This window comes from Coffea arabica, chromosome 11c (genome assembly GCF_036785885.1).
Source record: "Coffea arabica cultivar ET-39 chromosome 11c, Coffea Arabica ET-39 HiFi, whole genome shotgun sequence".
Classification (NCBI taxonomy): Eukaryota; Viridiplantae; Streptophyta; class Magnoliopsida; order Gentianales; family Rubiaceae; genus Coffea; species Coffea arabica.
The window spans coordinates 42,385,313-42,401,831 of NC_092330.1; the positions used below are offsets into that span (position 1 = coordinate 42,385,313).

The following is a 16,519-nucleotide window of genomic DNA, read 5'->3' on the forward strand; positions in this document are numbered from 1 at the left end:
TTAGCAGAACGTATGGAAAGCTTATTTACCTTCTCATGACACTCGGCATGACTACACTCTCGGTACTCGTACAAATGCAAGTATTTCTTGTACATGGTACAAGCCAATTTCTTTATGCCATTTGACTAAATTACGTATGCTAACAGGAGGATCGAGTACTGTGTATGTACTCAGGTTCGAAATTCAATGTTTAAAAATATGGTATAATTTCTAAGAAATATATGATTGTATAATAAATATGTTTTGCAATCATTTCTTTACGTCGTATACATTATATTATAAAAAGTGGATCAGTATTACTCTAATTTTTTTTTTCTAAAAAATCTTATATCCAAACACATGTCTTTTTAGTGGCTTTTTGGCTATTCAATTTATTTATCCCGGGCCAAATCGTAACATATTGACAATCATTCATTCCACCCTAGACCCAAATATAGTACCAGCGGATTAATCTCTTCTTCTCATGAATCCAAGCATAACATTGACATCAAAAAAGTGAAAAAAAAAAACCTAAAATAAAGGCTATTCTTCGAGAAAGGAAACTAAATTTGTGTAATCTAGAGAGATATATATATATATATATATATATATATATATATATATATATATATATAGGAAACGTAGTAACCAAAACCTTAAACATAGCAAACCCCGGAAAGATCAAATTTTTTGCTGTTTGGACCATACGTAACCCATGTTCATTTGTTTGCCTGGCTGCATGGATGAGACAAAAGAACATAACGTCTTCAAATGGAAGCTCCCTAAAAACTTGACAATATTCTCAAGATGTAACCGTCTTCCAAAATTGTATACCCAATCCATGCACGTTGCTTTATATAAAATTATATACCGTAATGTTTGTTTATTCACGTTAAATCTCGACGAAGTTCTTTATCAAATATCACCTTTTAGACAGACTAATTACAGCGGCACCAGTTTTTATCCAAATTGAAGCCGCCATAAAAGTAGAGAAACTATTAGATTAAGTCGTCAACTTGTAAGCCATTATTATTACATCAGTATTTTACGCCTTTATATATCTACTTATAACTAGCTTTCTACCTCCAAGTATTTCCAGCTTTAGGACGCTAAAGACTCATGGCATTTGCAGATTCCTGTGTGAGAGCATATAGAAACTTTGCTCTCCCATTCCTGACATTATGTTTGATTGTTCTCGTGGATAACGCAGCCGCGGAAGTAAGTGCAATCCCCTCTACATATTACTAGCTTTCTTTGTGCCCTTTAACTAAGCCGAGATTGATGTTAATTATTCCTAATTCTACATGGGCTAAAACAAAAAATTTCTTTTGCTTTCCTTTCTTCAACTAATCTACTTTATGAAACAAATTCCTTGACAGTGTAGGATCAAATAAAAAAAAAACGAAAAAACTATATGACAAACTTCGATGTTGTATATGTAACATTTCCACTTACGAAACATATTAATTTCAGTGGTTGAATCATGGAGGTGCCTTAACAAATACAAGGAATGCCGTCGTACAAGAAGTGCTGATCAATCCAATCAGTGTTAGGAAATTGAGGCTGAAATGGAGATTTATAGCCGGCTTTGATATATCAGCCACCCCTGCCGTGGCCAGTGGAGTTGTGTACTTCCCATCATGGAATGGATTTCTGTATGCCGTGCGCGCGGACAATGGAGCTCTCATTTGGAAACAAAACCTTGGAACCTTAACTGGGCTGCCTCCAGTTGGGGCAATAGTGAACGTTACGGTATCAAGATCCACCCCAACTGTGGCTGGTGATCTTCTCATCTGTGGAGTTTATGGACCTGCGGTGGTGGTTGCCGTCAGGCGATTAACCGGAGAGCTGGTATGGTTGACTCGCCTTGATCCCCGGCCTCTAGCTCAAATTACTGCATCAGGAACATTTTACTCGGGGTTAGTGGATTTGTTGCATGGGATAAATTCTACCAAGGCAGTAGATTTGTTACATGGATGTAATAATTTCTTAAGCTTCAAAATTGTCGTTGTCTTTCTTCTTTTTCAGGGCATATTACGTGGGAGTATCCTCACTAGAAGAGCTTCTACCAGCCCAACAATGCTGCACATTCCGCGGAAGCATGGTTAAGCTGGATGCCCGTACCGGCACAATTTTGTGGCAAACCTATACAATTCCAGACAATTGTGGCAAATTGGGAGGCTATTCTGGAGCGGCTATTTGGGGAAGTAGCCCCGCGATTGACATTCTTAGAGGGCTGGTTTATGTAGGAACAGGCAATCTGTACATTGCTCCAGCAGAGGTTTTGGCATGCCAAAGGGCCCTAAATAATCAGACCACTCCACCAATTAATGTTAGCCAGTGCATTGGACCGGATGTTCATTTTGATTCCATCGTCGCTTTTGATATCAACTCGGGGCAAATCAAATGGTCGAGGAGATTGAGTGGCTACGATGTTTTCAATTTTGAATGCTTAGTTCCTAACAACCCCAATTGTCCACCTGGACCTAACTTAGATGCGGATTTTGGAGAGGCTCCGATGCTTCTTACTATAAATAATAATGGAAGGAAGCGTGACATTGCAGTGGCAGTGCAGAAGAGTGGCTTTGCATGGGCGCTTGATCGCGATAATGGTGACATAGTTTGGTCTATAGTAAGTTCTAAATAACTATTATTTGCAAGCTAATGGTTATACTAACTATAATTAAAGGTTAGCATTTTCATGATTTGACGCATTTTACTATGTCCATACAAATTCTGGTGTGCGTAGCGGGCAGGACCAGGAAGTAACCAAGGAGGAGGAATATGGGGTGCCGCAACAGATGGAAAAAGGGTGTACACAAACATTGCAAATGGTGATCGACTACCTTTCACCCTGGCACCATCTACTCGAACCACAACAGCCGGTGGATGGGTGGCTCTGGATGCAAACACGGGCCAAATCCTTTGGTCCACCGCGAACCCCAGTAATGAGATTTCTCCAGGGCCTGTGACGATTGTCAACGGAGTCCTTTTTGCAGGTTCTACTGCTCCTAATGGTCCATTTTATGCTATGGATGCCAATACTGGGGATATAGTGTGGACATATAACACTGGTGCTACAATTTATGGAGGGGCTTCGGCTAGCTATGGCTGCGTCTTCATAGGAAATGGATACTCAGTTGGGTTGGCTAAATTCCACCCAACCTGGACCAGCGGAAATTCAGTTTTTGCATTCTGTGCTTCCGCCTGAGGAAGCGAAGTGCAGATTAATTTAAGAGAATCCGAAAAGTTGGGATTTTCATTTAAGGCCTTCCACGAATAAGTGATCTCTACAAGAACTCAACTTGGTAGGAATCACATTTTGGAAGCAAATAGGTTTCAACATGCCAATCATTTTGAATTTCAGATGTCATATGCTCTCATCAACCTGAAATAAAAGCAAGAATACGAAAATTTGTTCGAGTTGGAATTTTGCATACATGCCATCATTTAATTTCTCGCTCACTTCCTTTCGAGGCCGCCGACTTAAATGTTCTTGATATGATTGCTTATTCCCCTCGTATTTCAAGACACACTAGCCTCTTGCCTCTGTGCTACTTACCAAAGTAACTATATGAGCTTGTACTTCCTTTTGAATCTGAAGACATTTATTCGATGCCTAAGATATGGAATGTTTCGTAGAAAATTTAAACAAAGGAGGAATGAAACCAAAGTGTGTAGCGTCAATTAACATTTTGGAACATATGCATGTGTACACTTATTAAGAATTAATTTTCTATTTGCTCGCAATATATTATACTATTGGTTTAGATGCATGCAACATATGCACAGAATTTAAGTTCTAATTAGAACGAAAGACGAGGGTACATACTCAAATGTTTATATTTGCCTAAATTTCGTGCGTCGTATGATCATTTGCTGATGCACCTGGTGCATTGTGTTTCTGCAATTTGTAATGCTGTTTCCAGGATACAGTTAGTTGTCCTCGCCATTAATCCATAACGCTTAAACACAAGGGATAGACTGTTGTATTAAGACATTGTCAGATAAATCCAATATAATTATAGGGCTGCAATGCATGGCTTAAAATCTTGAAGTATTTTTCAGGCCATAGGGATTTGTTACCGAGAACGTGCCTTCATAGTCCCCAGAATACGACCAATTTCCGTCGAGTAATAGTTGAATTTGCTACAGGACAGCATCAAGTAATTTGGACCAGTAATTTTCCGTTTATTCTTTGCCTTCTCATGAATCCTCTCATATATATATATATATATATAGACACATTCACACACACACACACACACACACATGAGGCTGGGCGTTCTGCACCTGGCCAATTTGTGGCGTGGTTGCATGGATAACTGATGAGAGAAGATGAACATGACGTCTACAATGGAAGCTTTCTCAAATTCCCAGGTCAATTTTCAGTATTCGTGTAACTGCCTTACCATAATTGCGCAGCAAATTCCGGTTGCTTTAATATGTAAAGTTTTTAATATGTAAACTTTACCTATGTTTTGAAGGTTGCTCGGGAATCTAGATTTATTTGCCGAATTCTTGAGTGTTCTCAAGAAAATATGAGAAAAAAAAATATGTAAAGTTTTTAAAATTGTGTCTAATTCTTGACCTGGTTCTCGCCCGCGCATCACCTTCTAAACTGGCAATAACAGGACAAGTATTGCCGGATCCAATTTTAGAAAAGTTCGAGAAAAGGGACTATTGATTTAAGTCAAACTCGCACCTTTGTCACAGAATCCGCCATACATGTCTAGAAGTTGCTCTCGAACTAATATAAAATGTTCCATGCCTTCATATGATATCATTATACCCACCTACTTGATGGAAGACGGGTGTACACAAACATTGCTGATGGGGATCGACTGCCTTTCACCCTTGAACCATCTACTCAGACGACAGAGCCGGGGGATGGGTGGCCGTGGACGCCAACACCGGCCGGCCGGCCGGCCATATTCTATGGACTACTGCTAGCCCCAGCAATGATACCTGTCCTGGGGCCGTTACAATACTGAATGGAGTCCTCTTTGCTGGCTCAGTGGCTTGTATTGTAATGGTCCATTAGATGCCAGTACTGTGGTCATATAACACTAGTGCTACTATTTATTTGTGGAGGAGCCTCTGCTAGCTATGGCTGCATTTTCATTGGGCATTCATGGATATTCAGCTGGCTTGGCAAAATTCAATCCAACTAGGACCGGTGGAAATTCAACCCTTGCATTCTGTGTTTGAAGAAGAACAGGCTTAAATAAAATGGAGGACTAGGCACATCGCAATAACTTTACTTCTGTTGCTTACAAGATAAACATTAAACTATACTCTTTGTTTGAGATATATGACCTATAAATTCTGAAGTTAACACATCACGGATCCATTGCTTAAAACAAAATACACACTGTTAAGTGCTTTAACTCTCAGACATCCTCTACATAACCCCACAACTACAAGAGATGGCTTTGTTCATATCTATGAAACTGAAGTCGTCTTGATCACTCTGGTCATCAGAGTTACGTAAGAACTAAGAATACCGCTGGAAATTCGATTTTTGCATTTTGTGTCTGAACTGTATATGAAGAAGAAAAGCAAATAAATTCCTGCAAAACGTAAATGAATAATTCCAATGTTTTACAGCAGATAATTAGATGATCTAATCTGTAGATATTGGCAGGTAGCACCGGGAGTTCCCCCAAACACTTCAGTGGGCTAGACTTGGATATTCATGCTTAGAAGAAGAAGGCATCTAAGAACTAAGAAGTCGGCAGTGAAGCGGTCAGGGGAAACCTGACGTTTTTCTTTCTTCCTCTTTGGGTGCACTTTTTAATTTGTACTGCTCGTAGATGCAAATTAAGAACACGATATTATTGACCTATTTATAGTGAAATTGAACATACTGGAAAACGTAGGCGAAGGAAGGTATGGTTTGCTGCTCAGACACAGGACCACAGCAGCCCCATGCGAAGAAAACTTGGTAGATGCATTAGCAGAACTCGAACACTTCACTGAGTATCATTCATCAAATTAAAAGATGGAGAGCACCTATCAATTCACTGAAGTGTTTGGGGGGAACTCCCGGGCATACCTGATCCTCAATGCTGCCTGACGTAGTATGCTAGTATAGTGCTAGCTTCGGCCTGCAAAAGTTGGCAATCTAATGCATTCCCATTCTAGGCGGAAGAAGGCATACGCTGGTTTTATTAGTTTTAGCCTTCCAATGCTTTCAATTTGCCATTCATATCCCGCGCCATTAACGTTAACTCGCACCATACGGTTCATGGTGAAGGCCAAGACTTGGATGCCAAGTTTAAAACAAGGTGGTAAAATGCCAATTCAGAACTCTACAAAACTTCATGCTACCCGTGAATATGGCAAAAATTATCCAGACATTTTCCCATAACATGTCCTCAAAACCTCCAAAATTCCATCAACCAAAAGCCTACATAACTAATCCTTCCAAAAACTCGACGATACCAGAAAAGACAATTTTTGGGCTCCATGCACTTCTTTTGTCCATTGCCATCCATGTTGTACAGTGACCAACTTACATTAAAGTAGCATGCACAAAACAGAGAATCACTATAGCCAGTAACTGTGTTTCACCTACTATACTCTGGCAACTTCACGTAAACTACTTTCTGCTGTATTTACCTCTTCCATTCTGCTTGAATCAACTTACCTGAAACTAAAAAAGACCATATATCAGAATGCAAGAGCAGCATCATAAAAACAAAAGGCCCATAAGAATCCTATGACAGTAACCACGGGGGTGAGAATTACAACAGATTAGAAGATGCTAGTAGCATGATTAAGAGCAGTTATGCAGTGCATGAAGAAAGTTCAAGTTCATTCAGGAAAACAACATGTTAAGGAACGGTAAGCAAAAATGTTCCTCAGTGAAAATCACAATAAACATTTGAATCAGATGGTAGAATAAACAAAGCCAGACGTGAAGAACAGGTGCTTGAAACAAATTCAAGATGCTGATTATTACTAAATTTTCGACACAACTAATTCAGCTGTGAATGTTTACATCCAAGTAAATTTCACGAGTAAGGGGAAAATTTTCAAACAGAATTTTCAACTTTATAAAATCGTATTTAGACAATTGCTATTTAATAGACTTCAAAAGCATTTAAAAAATGCAGACAAATTTTAGTGATACTAATATATGCTCAAAAGGCCATCATATTTAAGCTGTGGTTTTTTTTTTTCTTTTTTAAACCAAATGAAAGCATCTTTAATGTTATGTCTAGGTTTTTAAATATTACCATCTCTGGAAGATGAAAGAGATCTGTCAATTTTGATTCCTCCTTTTCCACTACCTTGAACAAGACTCTGTACTCGTGGAGATGAAGTCAGCTTCACATTGGTAGAAGAAGGCAATGAGTAGCGCCTAGGTAGACCATTCTTCTCGTATGCATCTTGTCCAAACCTCGGCGAGACTTGACCTCGTGCCTTAGCCTTGGCAGACTCAGTTGCTGCCATGTAACTGGGGACCTTTGTTTCATTAGTTATGCCTACATCTTGTTCATCATGCTTTGCAGGTAAAGAAGCTCTTCTCTTGTTAAACTTGGAGTTCTCATTGCCATTTTGATCATCCTTAGACTTTATGACACTAGGGACAGCTGCATCTCGATCGTCATGCATTGGAGGTAAAGAAGCTCTTCTCTTGCTAACTTTATGGTTCTCATCGCCAGATAGATCATCCTTAATATTCTTATCCACAACCAGAATATTCTCATTTTCCTCACCAAAAATTTTAGGTTGCCCATCAGAGTTAGATACAGGACAATCACATAACTCATCAACTGTGTCATGCCTATCTGGAAGATCTGCAGATATTACCTGATCAGTTTGTTTCAGTACATCCCCTTCCAAGTCTGCTTGCAGTTTATCAGATTGAGTATCAGTACTGTGTTCTGATAGCTCATGAGCTGGTTGATTCGATCCATTTCCATGAGTTAGTCCTTGTTTCTCAGTATCAACCTCTTTCTCGATGGAAGCATCTCTTTGGGAGTCAGAAATTTTCTTCAGATTACGCTTAACCTTCTCAACCTCATTCTGAGGATAACACTGAGCAGAATTGGTGGAGTGATTTGAAGTCCTCATTGGATTGCTTTTTTGTTTATCTGACTCAGTCGTATTATGACTTGAGCTAATGTGAACTGTGCCAGAGTGCAATCTCCCTGTACCGCGCTTTGCCCTGGTTTGACCTATTTCAGCTCTCCGATGCTTTGAACCAGCAATCTTTTTCAGCTCAGATTTTGGTTCCCATATGCGTATTGATGTCCACCGAAGAAGCCAATGCCATGCTGAATCTGGTTCCTCCACACCACATTGTAGACTTATAGGCATCGCAGTGGCTGACAGAGAGAGTAGCTGAAAGTCGTCGAATACGTGATGAGATACAATATCTTTGAACATCATGCATGTCACACAAAAAGAATAGAATAAGACAGAAATCTAATGACACATGAACATTCAATAATTGTTTTTAAGCACCAAGAAAATTACTCTCTTTCGGTCATGCGCCATAGAGGTTATGCTTAAAAAGAACAAGAAATGTTTGTATAATTCACTTAAGAATAAGTAAAAAAATTCAGGTCTCTCCACATCAACTAATTGCCCTTATGCTGAAACAGAGATAGGAGGGAATGCTTCTAAATATTATATTTAACTTTCCAAGATGACTTCTCTCCATCTTACGGTTGCAAATTTTGCACTAGAAATTCCAAAACTTGGGCCTTCTCAAATGCAGCAGCAGGAAAGAATCAATCTGCAGAAGCTATGATACATTTTACTTACCTCAGCAACAAAACCATTCTTCAACAATTCTTCTGCTTGATTATATGTGTTTTCGCTCGGTTCCAAATATTTGGCATCCTGTTTGGTACATGAAAACATCAACCACACTGAACAAATATAAGCTAACAGATAGATGGACTGGAATGCACATTAACTAATTACTGTATTAAATTCCAACCTCTGTGCTTATCAAATACAGCTATTTGAATCAGAACTAAAGTTCATGTGATTGGAAAATGCCATGTTCTTCTGGTGGTTCCTTATCATGTCAAATACTCTAGTTCAAGAGAAAAACCATACACAAATCAATTAACAGATTACCTTTTCTTCCACAGTTGACTTAGCGCGCACTTTAATGCCAATATCAGAACATCTAACAATCTGGCCTCGAACAAAAGCTTGTAACTTAACAATGCTCTGTACATACTGCAATGTGGAAACAGCCTGCCTCCTGACTAAGTGACCACGAATAACTGCTTGTAGCCTTATGATGCCATCAAGTGCTCGAAATGCCCGGCGAGCCTTCAAACAGACCGAGCATCAGCAGGGGTGAAACATCCATCCAAAAATGTACATATTTATACATGACAGGATGCAAACAAAATAGGGCTAAAGCAGTATGGATATCTATTCAGAGAAAAAAGATGTATATTTTAGCCAAAACTAATTAGCAAGTCACCTGTAGTTTAATAAAGAAATATGTGCAAATTAGTAATCAGCTCAGTGACACACTGTATCGATAAATTGGATAAAAATTCTCATCCGAAGGTATCCAAAAATTCTCATCCAAAGGTCACTTTCTTTATTTTGTATTAAAAAAAATATATCACTGAGGAGTGAAGGCATAGGTGGAAGAGTAGGATGTGGAATAACTACTCAAAGTCAAAAGCATACGACAAAATGAATGGAGCATTTCTATGTCTCCGTCCTCCATAAACATTCCCAATCAGTTATCAGCGGCATTCAGGCCCATCATATTTTGGTCAATAAAAATGATCCGATCAAATATTTCAATAAATGAAATAGACCAACATATACAATATATCATCAAGCTCTAAGTCATATATTCCACCTTCTAGAGGTTCATTAAGTTCGACATTCTATCCATGAGCTCATGACTAGCAGCATCAGAAAAACTTATGCAATGTGGTCACCTATTATGAATTATACATTAAATGATAGTTCAATAAGCTTGTTTGTTTACACATAACTAAGTATAAGAAGCTCAGTAAGAATTCCACCAAGAGGAAGATACCAAGTAACCCCTAAAAGCAGCTTGTGCCTTTGTAGCAGCTTGGTCAAGCCTCATTCTCTCAGAATCTTGAGGTGGATCAACATCTGTGGCTGTTTGTGCATCTCCATCTAGCTTTGGCGAAGACAAAATCAAACCAATGCTTGGCAACCTCGAGGCCTCTTCCTTTTCAGGTTCTGGGCCTTTGCCAGTGGTAGCAATAGGACAAGGAACTGGTTCAGAAATTGAAAATGGCTCCACGGCTAATTTGGAAGGTGGTTCCTTGTCCGAAACAAGTGATGCTTTTTCAGTTGAAGATTTCTTCAAAGAAAAAACATAAAAGGTATAAGTACAGGCTTCTGAGTTGTAGATACGACTTTTTAATATGCCAGAGGTTTAGTAAAACGGCACCCAACCACAAGCTGAAAAGGCAGCACTTAGATAACTGAATTAATAACACAGAGACTTTGATGCTCTGTAAACATAAGGTCTGGCATAACAATTTGATCAAGCCAAAGTACTTCAAAGAAATCAAAAGCTTCAAGTAAAGCATCAGGTCTCCAAGTAAAGCATCTTCCTTTCAAAACAATGACTTTAAACAACTATCACAACTTGATGCTTGAGATAAAGCCCAAAGGGTAGAGCATCCGTATGAGTGAATCCCTCTATTGATTTCCCCTTTTGGCGCGTTCTTAAAAAATAAAATTGGTCAGCTAAGCGTATCAAAAAAACTAAATGGATGATAGGTGTCATCAACAACTGTCCGACAGCATAAACTAGACTGTCACAAACAACTGTCCAATAGCATAAAGAAGACATTAGACACCTATTTCCTGTAACATATACATCGGGGGATGCCACAAGCAAGTAGGAATATCGTAACAGTTGCTGTGTGGATGTATCAGCTTGTACATACTTCTATCTGTGCAAGGGTGTCAGACTAACAACCATTGAAGAGGACAAGGAACTATGTTGTTGAACACTTACTGTCATGTCTTTTCCTTTGGACAAATTGGATTTGGACGACTTCTTCCCAAATAGAACAGATTTGATCCATTTTCCAGGAGATTTTCCCATTTTTAAACCGCTGTATTCTACAACCTGCAAAAATTAGTCAAAAGCCTGCAACAATTGGCATTGTAGATTCTCATTAATGAGCTAACAGAAGCACGTACAATCCAATGGTTGGAATCAGAAGCAAAACTATCATGTCGATGCAAGCATATTATTCTACTTGTACTGACCCAAAAGGCCGGCATTGCAAGTTAAATGTTGTCTTCCTCATAATCGAATGCTAAATTCATCAACTGACCACAATGAGAAGGTATCCACTAAAATTAATAGAATATTGGTTAGCAAGGAGAGATTTATCAACTTAGTTTCCATTAATTAATCATCACAAAAATCAAACAGAAAGAAAGATAATTGATGATTGCCACTATTTACTATGTCGGATCAAGTTCCGACAATAACATTGATTTGTTTGATGCCAGATAGACAAAAGCACAAATCCCTTAAACTCAAGAGCTAGAAGTGTTCATTCTATTGGACCTTTTTTTCCCTTCATTCTACTGGACTTGCTTTGAATCAATCCTCAAGTCACAGAAAACACGCACCCACAGCACAAAAGTAAAATTTCAGCTTTTACATAAGCTTTATATTTGTCACACAACAAATTGATATCTTTTCTTATATCTTGTATGTGCACCAAACAATCGGGCACACGAGAACAAATTTAAATGAGCTAAAAAAAATATGCAAAATACCAGCCCCTCCTCGCTTGCTCGCTCCCCACCCCCAACCCGAACAACCACCAACCCCGCTGAGTAGCTAAGCACGACAAAAGACAACGCTAACTAGAGCAAACAAACAAATATATTCCTCAAGCAGCAACAAACCCGTTTAGAAAGCAGCTCAAGAAAGCATCCTACTGAAGTTTCTCCAAAAACTCAAAAGAAACAATAAAAGAGAAAGAAAAATCAAGTACTGCAGTGTTGATTAAAGGCGTGTAGGATCTAAAACTTACCTGAATAATGCAGAATGTTATCCCACTTGCAAATCCCTTAAATCAAAAAGTCCCGAAACTTGTCAAAGAAAAAGGAAAGAAAAAAAAAAGACAACATTTTTAGCAAAAAGGAAAAACAAGATAACTTATTATATAAAATAAAAAGAGAAATGGTGATTATAGAGAAACAGAGATCTAAAAATGGGTAGGGGAGGTTTAGTTGAAACTTCAAAGGATGTGGTTGTGGAGATTTTTCAGATAGTTTATTTCACATGATTGAAGAAAGTACCTAGCAAAACTTCGCCATTTTTGTTCTTTTATCGTTGCTTCCGCTCCACCCTGCTCTGCACTCCCTCAGTCCCTTCTCTACTCCGTTTTAATATCACCTGAATTTTGGTATCGCATGTTTTGGAAATTTTACTTCCGGTACCGTTTGTATGTGTAGTTCTAATCTCATTTTAGTCCCTTATATTTTCACCTATACCGCTTTTTGGTCCCTCATGTCATGTATTTTGTCCCCTCATGCAATGAGTAATTACGGCATCCCTTGCGCTTAATGCGTGAGAAGCAGAGGGCAATTTATCTCCTTCAAAACAACCTCTAATTCCAAAAAATGAGTAAATCACAATGCATTTGTGATTATACATAACAAACCCTTTTTAATTTGTTTCTCTTGGGTTGAGTGTATAAATTGTTTTATTAGTATTAGTTATTTCCTTTATATAAAAGCACATTACTTTTTTTTTTTTTATTTTGGTTATTAATGAAGTAAACATTGCAGATCCCTTTTATATTTTTTCCAAAATTTTTGTTCTTGACTAAAATATAGTGTCATTTGAATTAGTTCCATAGGAACCTATGCAAATTTATCTTGAAGGCAAACAAATATATATGGTCAACCCGAACCCTTAAACCGAAATAAGCTTAATTGCAATAAAGTTTTATGTGCCTCCTTCCTGTGCACTGTCATTATTGTTTTAATTGAGAAGATTAACAAAGAAAGATCTGCCACAATAAATACATGGCGGGTCTTTTTTGGTTGGTGATTATTAATTAAGGATAATTAAAAGGTGGGGTTAAAGAAAATGAAATTAGACATATAGGACCACATTTTGAGCAGCAAAAATATGGAGAGAACGTGGTCTTCTAATTTTTTCTAGGGTTAATTACATTTACCTCCCCTTAGGTTTGATCATATTACCAATCAATCCCTGTAATTTGTCCAAATAACGGTCTCACCTTTTGAATAATCAAACATTTAACAAAAATCCCTTTAATGCCGAAAATGCCCTTTTTGAGGCCATATTGCATTAAAAAAAGAACATATTTATATTTATTAACCTTCAAGTAATCCAAAAAAATAGAAAAAAGTTTTTGCTTATTATTTTATAAAAATCATATCTTTGCTTCCATAAATAGTTTTGAATCAATAATTATTTTAAATCTTAAAAATGAATACTAAAAATTAGATAAATTTAAAAAAAATAAAAAAGAAGCAATTATTTTAAATCTTCAAGTATGGTTTGAATTTGTGGTTCAAGGCATGTTGCGGAGAGCACAAGACATGTTTTCCTCAATTTGAACCATATTCCAGGAATTAAAATAATTTCTTTTTTTTTTATTTTTCTTTCAATTTATCTAATTTTTAATATTCATTTTTAAGATTTAAAATAATTATTGATTCAAAACTATTTATGGAAGCAAAGATATGGTTTTTATAAAATAATAAACAAAAATTTTTTTCTATTTTTTTGGATTGTTTCAAAGTTAATAAAATAAAAATATGTTCTTTTTTTAATACAACATGGCCTCAATAAGGGCATTTTCGGCATTAAGGGGGTTTTTGTTAAATATTTGATCATTCAAAGGGTGAGACCGTTATTTGAATAAATTACAGGGATTGATTGATAATATGATCAAACCTCAGGGGAGGTAAATGTAATTAACCCTTTTTTCTATCATCATCCATGCTTATCTTGATAATATGGATTTCTTTGTCTGAAATCGACAGCTACCAAGAGAAGTTAGGGGAATGCTCAGTGGTAACGGGGCTTTCTAATTTCTACCCCAACCTGGATTGGACATTGGGAAACTTAAAAGTAGGGTAAGAGGCCAATAAACCATTATGGCTGATGTTAAGTAAGTGGTGGTTTACTGGCTTTGTTACTTTTGTTAGCCAATTGATGCATGTCTTTTAAGTCGCTAGTAATAAATTACTTATTAGTACTATAAGCATTTCCAGAAGATTTAACTGCCCCCTTTTCCTTTTGATAAGTTCAAGAAAATTCAACTAACCAAGAATATGTTTGCTTTTTGCCCTTTTCATCCATCTAACTTTTTAATTGAATAATATAATAGTTAACTTGTAATTTCTCTAAAATATCCTTATGTAATATATGCTGTTATTGAGTATAATTTAACTTATTTAATGTAAAGCTAATTAGTCATACTCCATGTAATATAATGAAATTTAGGAAGATAGTGAGCTAAATTTATTCTTCTAACAAAGCTAACTAACTTTTTTAAAAAAAAAAAAAAAAAAAGCTGTGTCAAGAAAAAAATCCAGATGCATTTCTTCTAGATCTGGCCTTTCTTGCTGGCCCGATGTACAGATTTACTGCAGACCCATAGTACCGAGGCCCAAGCATTAATACCCTTCATTGGGCTAATTTTATTCTAGGCACACAGTGGACTTGGTGTAGCTGTTTGGTTGTTTCATGTGTTAGCCACGTACCCTCAAACATAAATGATGGAGCCCATGATTGACACGGATGATTTTTTTTTTTGGGTGGGAAGATCTTAAAACAGATGAATAAATTGGAGGAAACTTCCAAATAGTGGTGCTCTTCGAATAATAGTGGAAGTTCTGAAAGAAACATAGGTGTTTGTTTGGATAGAGTGTTATTTGAAATAATTACTGTAATATTTTTTGTGATGTGATAAAAAGGTAATTGGAAAGATAAAAAGGTGTGTTGGAAATTATAATGATGATATAAGCAAATATATTTTAACAAATAATTCTCTATCCAAACAAACCCGACTTGCCCCATTCAGCTGCTACTCTTTGTCAATAGTGGCTTCTCAATTGTTATGTTCGAGGGTCTTTTTTCGGAATTGCCCCATTAGCGTCCTTAATAATCATCGTTCCCCCAATTACATAATTAGGGGTGGACGCGGGTCGGGTACCCGTCTCATTCATCATTTGGCTTATTCGACCTGCACTTTACGGATCAGCTATTTTCTGACCCTTACTCGTCCCGCATATCAGTGGGTACCCGCTGGATAAGGTTAGGTCAGCGGGTACCCGCCTCGCCCCATTTATCATTTAATTTTTTTTAAAAAAATAATTTATACTAATTTAATTTTATATTTTACACATTCATCTAATATTTAATAATTTTTTTTCTAAAAAAAGGTTTCCGACCAAGAAACAAGCATGTGAAGAGAATATAAGATAAAGGAAAAAAATTAAAAGAATTCAAAATCAATCAATGTTTGAAATAAGTAGCACAATTTTTAATATATATGTTTCACATTAATTAAACTTTTTTCTATAAAATATAAGATCATGACCTCTACAAATGAATCCTTATACTATATAAGAATGAGTTAAGGGCAAAGATTTCAACCGCAAGGGTGGGGCTATTTTGGGAATATGAGAGTATTTGAAGTGCAATTGGAATATTGAATATGAATCATTATAACTAATTTGATTTTTTTTATAATTACTTAAATATCCTGTCAGACATTTAAAGCTATGGGTAAGTTTAACATGTGACAGTATTCGATATCTGATTAAGCATTGGGTACAATTGAATTCAGGTTGTGTTTTAGTGGAATTACATAAAAATCCTTTTAATAATTTAATTGGATTAACATCCAAGTCTATTAATTTCTTAAAGCCATTCTTATCAGTTATTTGCAAACTTGTGATATATAGATGTTAAGACACAATTAATACGGATTAGTAGAGAAGTTTGGTTTCTTGGCTGTTACTATAGTAACCCCCATCTATTCAAATTCATTTCATTTACTTATAATTTTGTTCCACTACAATCATGTAGTCTATTGAATTCAGTGGATTAAAACTATTTGGCTACAAATCTAAAGTATGTACTTCATTACTTTTAATTGTTTTCTTGAATTGAGTGGATTAAGATGTTTTAGTACTTTTTGAGGTAATTATTCATCTAGATTAGCATGTTAGTTATTGTATATATTTGCAACTAGGTCAAAAACTGATGTTTTGTGACGGTAACCCCTACCAAGAAGAAGATGTTTTGCTATATGTTCTAAATCATACAATAAATCATAATTGATTGATTGGTCAGTGTGGATGTTTTATGATGATATGTCTTTGGAATCAATATAAATCAAAGAATTTGGCTTGCGAGAACTGAAATTCCACTAGCAATGATTTCTTCAAGTATGCTAATTGTTCAAATCTCATTCATATGACAAGATAATGAGGTGGATTGCCCTCGTATCAAAATCAAATTCAAACTAAATAACAAATTTTAATA

The 16,519-nt window shown here is 36.6% G+C and overlaps 2 protein-coding genes across 10 annotated transcripts; one reads left to right on the forward strand and one right to left on the reverse strand.

Annotated features, from left to right (window-relative positions):
• The first annotated feature begins 973 nt into the window (after positions 1-973).
• LOC140016978 (uncharacterized) lies at positions 974-3,402 on the forward strand. The gene is made up of 4 exons (XM_072071309.1): positions 974-1,197; positions 1,453-1,898; positions 2,008-2,611; positions 2,729-3,402. Exons 1-4 carry the CDS (start codon positions 1,099-1,101, stop codon positions 3,188-3,190), a joined length of 1,611 nt encoding a protein of 536 aa, XP_071927410.1. The 5' UTR covers positions 974-1,098; the 3' UTR covers positions 3,191-3,402.
• A 2,856-nt stretch (positions 3,403-6,258) lies between these two features.
• LOC113719660 (protein IQ-DOMAIN 31-like) lies at positions 6,259-12,446 on the reverse strand. 9 transcript variants are annotated; one of them, XM_072070590.1, is made up of 9 exons: positions 12,286-12,445; positions 12,018-12,053; positions 11,236-11,322; positions 10,979-11,113; positions 10,016-10,312; positions 9,082-9,282; positions 8,761-8,838; positions 7,224-8,334; positions 6,259-6,637 (listed from the first exon to the last, which is right to left on the reverse strand). In XM_072070590.1, the coding sequence occupies exons 4-9, from the start codon at positions 11,066-11,068 to the stop codon at positions 6,600-6,602; spliced, it is 1,815 nt and encodes a 604-aa protein (XP_071926691.1). In that variant the 5' UTR covers positions 11,069-11,113; positions 11,236-11,322; positions 12,018-12,053; positions 12,286-12,445; the 3' UTR covers positions 6,259-6,599. The 9 variants fall into 9 exon arrangements, with proteins under 9 accessions (XP_071926691.1, XP_027100722.2, XP_071926694.1 ...); XM_027244921.2 differs by having other exon boundaries at positions 12,018-12,075; XM_072070593.1 differs by lacking the exon at positions 11,236-11,322 and having other exon boundaries at positions 6,259-6,631; positions 7,278-8,334; positions 10,979-11,092; positions 12,018-12,075; positions 12,286-12,446.
• Positions 12,447-16,519: the final 4,073 nt, after the last annotated feature.

What these genes read in the sequence shown, in the direction of transcription:
- LOC140016978 (XM_072071309.1), top strand. Translation starts at nt 1,099, where the DNA reads ATGGCATTTGCAGATTCCTGTGTGAGAGCATATAGAAACTTTGCTCTC. An exon ending in TCAGGAACATTTTACTCGGG is followed by an intron (nt 1,899 to 2,007) that starts GTTAGTGGATTT and finishes CTTCTTTTTCAG; the next exon opens with GGCATATTACGTGGGAGTAT. An exon ending in GTGACATAGTTTGGTCTATA is followed by an intron (nt 2,612 to 2,728) that starts GTAAGTTCTAAA and finishes TGGTGTGCGTAG; the next exon opens with CGGGCAGGACCAGGAAGTAA.
- LOC113719660 (XM_027244925.2), bottom strand. Translation starts at nt 11,068, where the DNA reads ATGGGAAAATCTCCTGGAAAATGGATCAAATCTGTTCTATTTGGGAAG. An exon ending in CCAAAGGAAAAGACATGACA is followed by an intron (nt 10,313 to 10,978) that starts GTAAGTGTTCAA and finishes TTTTCTTTGAAG; the next exon opens with AAATCTTCAACTGAAAAAGC. An exon ending in TCTTTCATCTTCCAGAGATG is followed by an intron (nt 6,638 to 7,223) that starts GTAATATTTAAA and finishes GGTCTTTTTTAG; the next exon opens with TTTCAGGTAAGTTGATTCAA.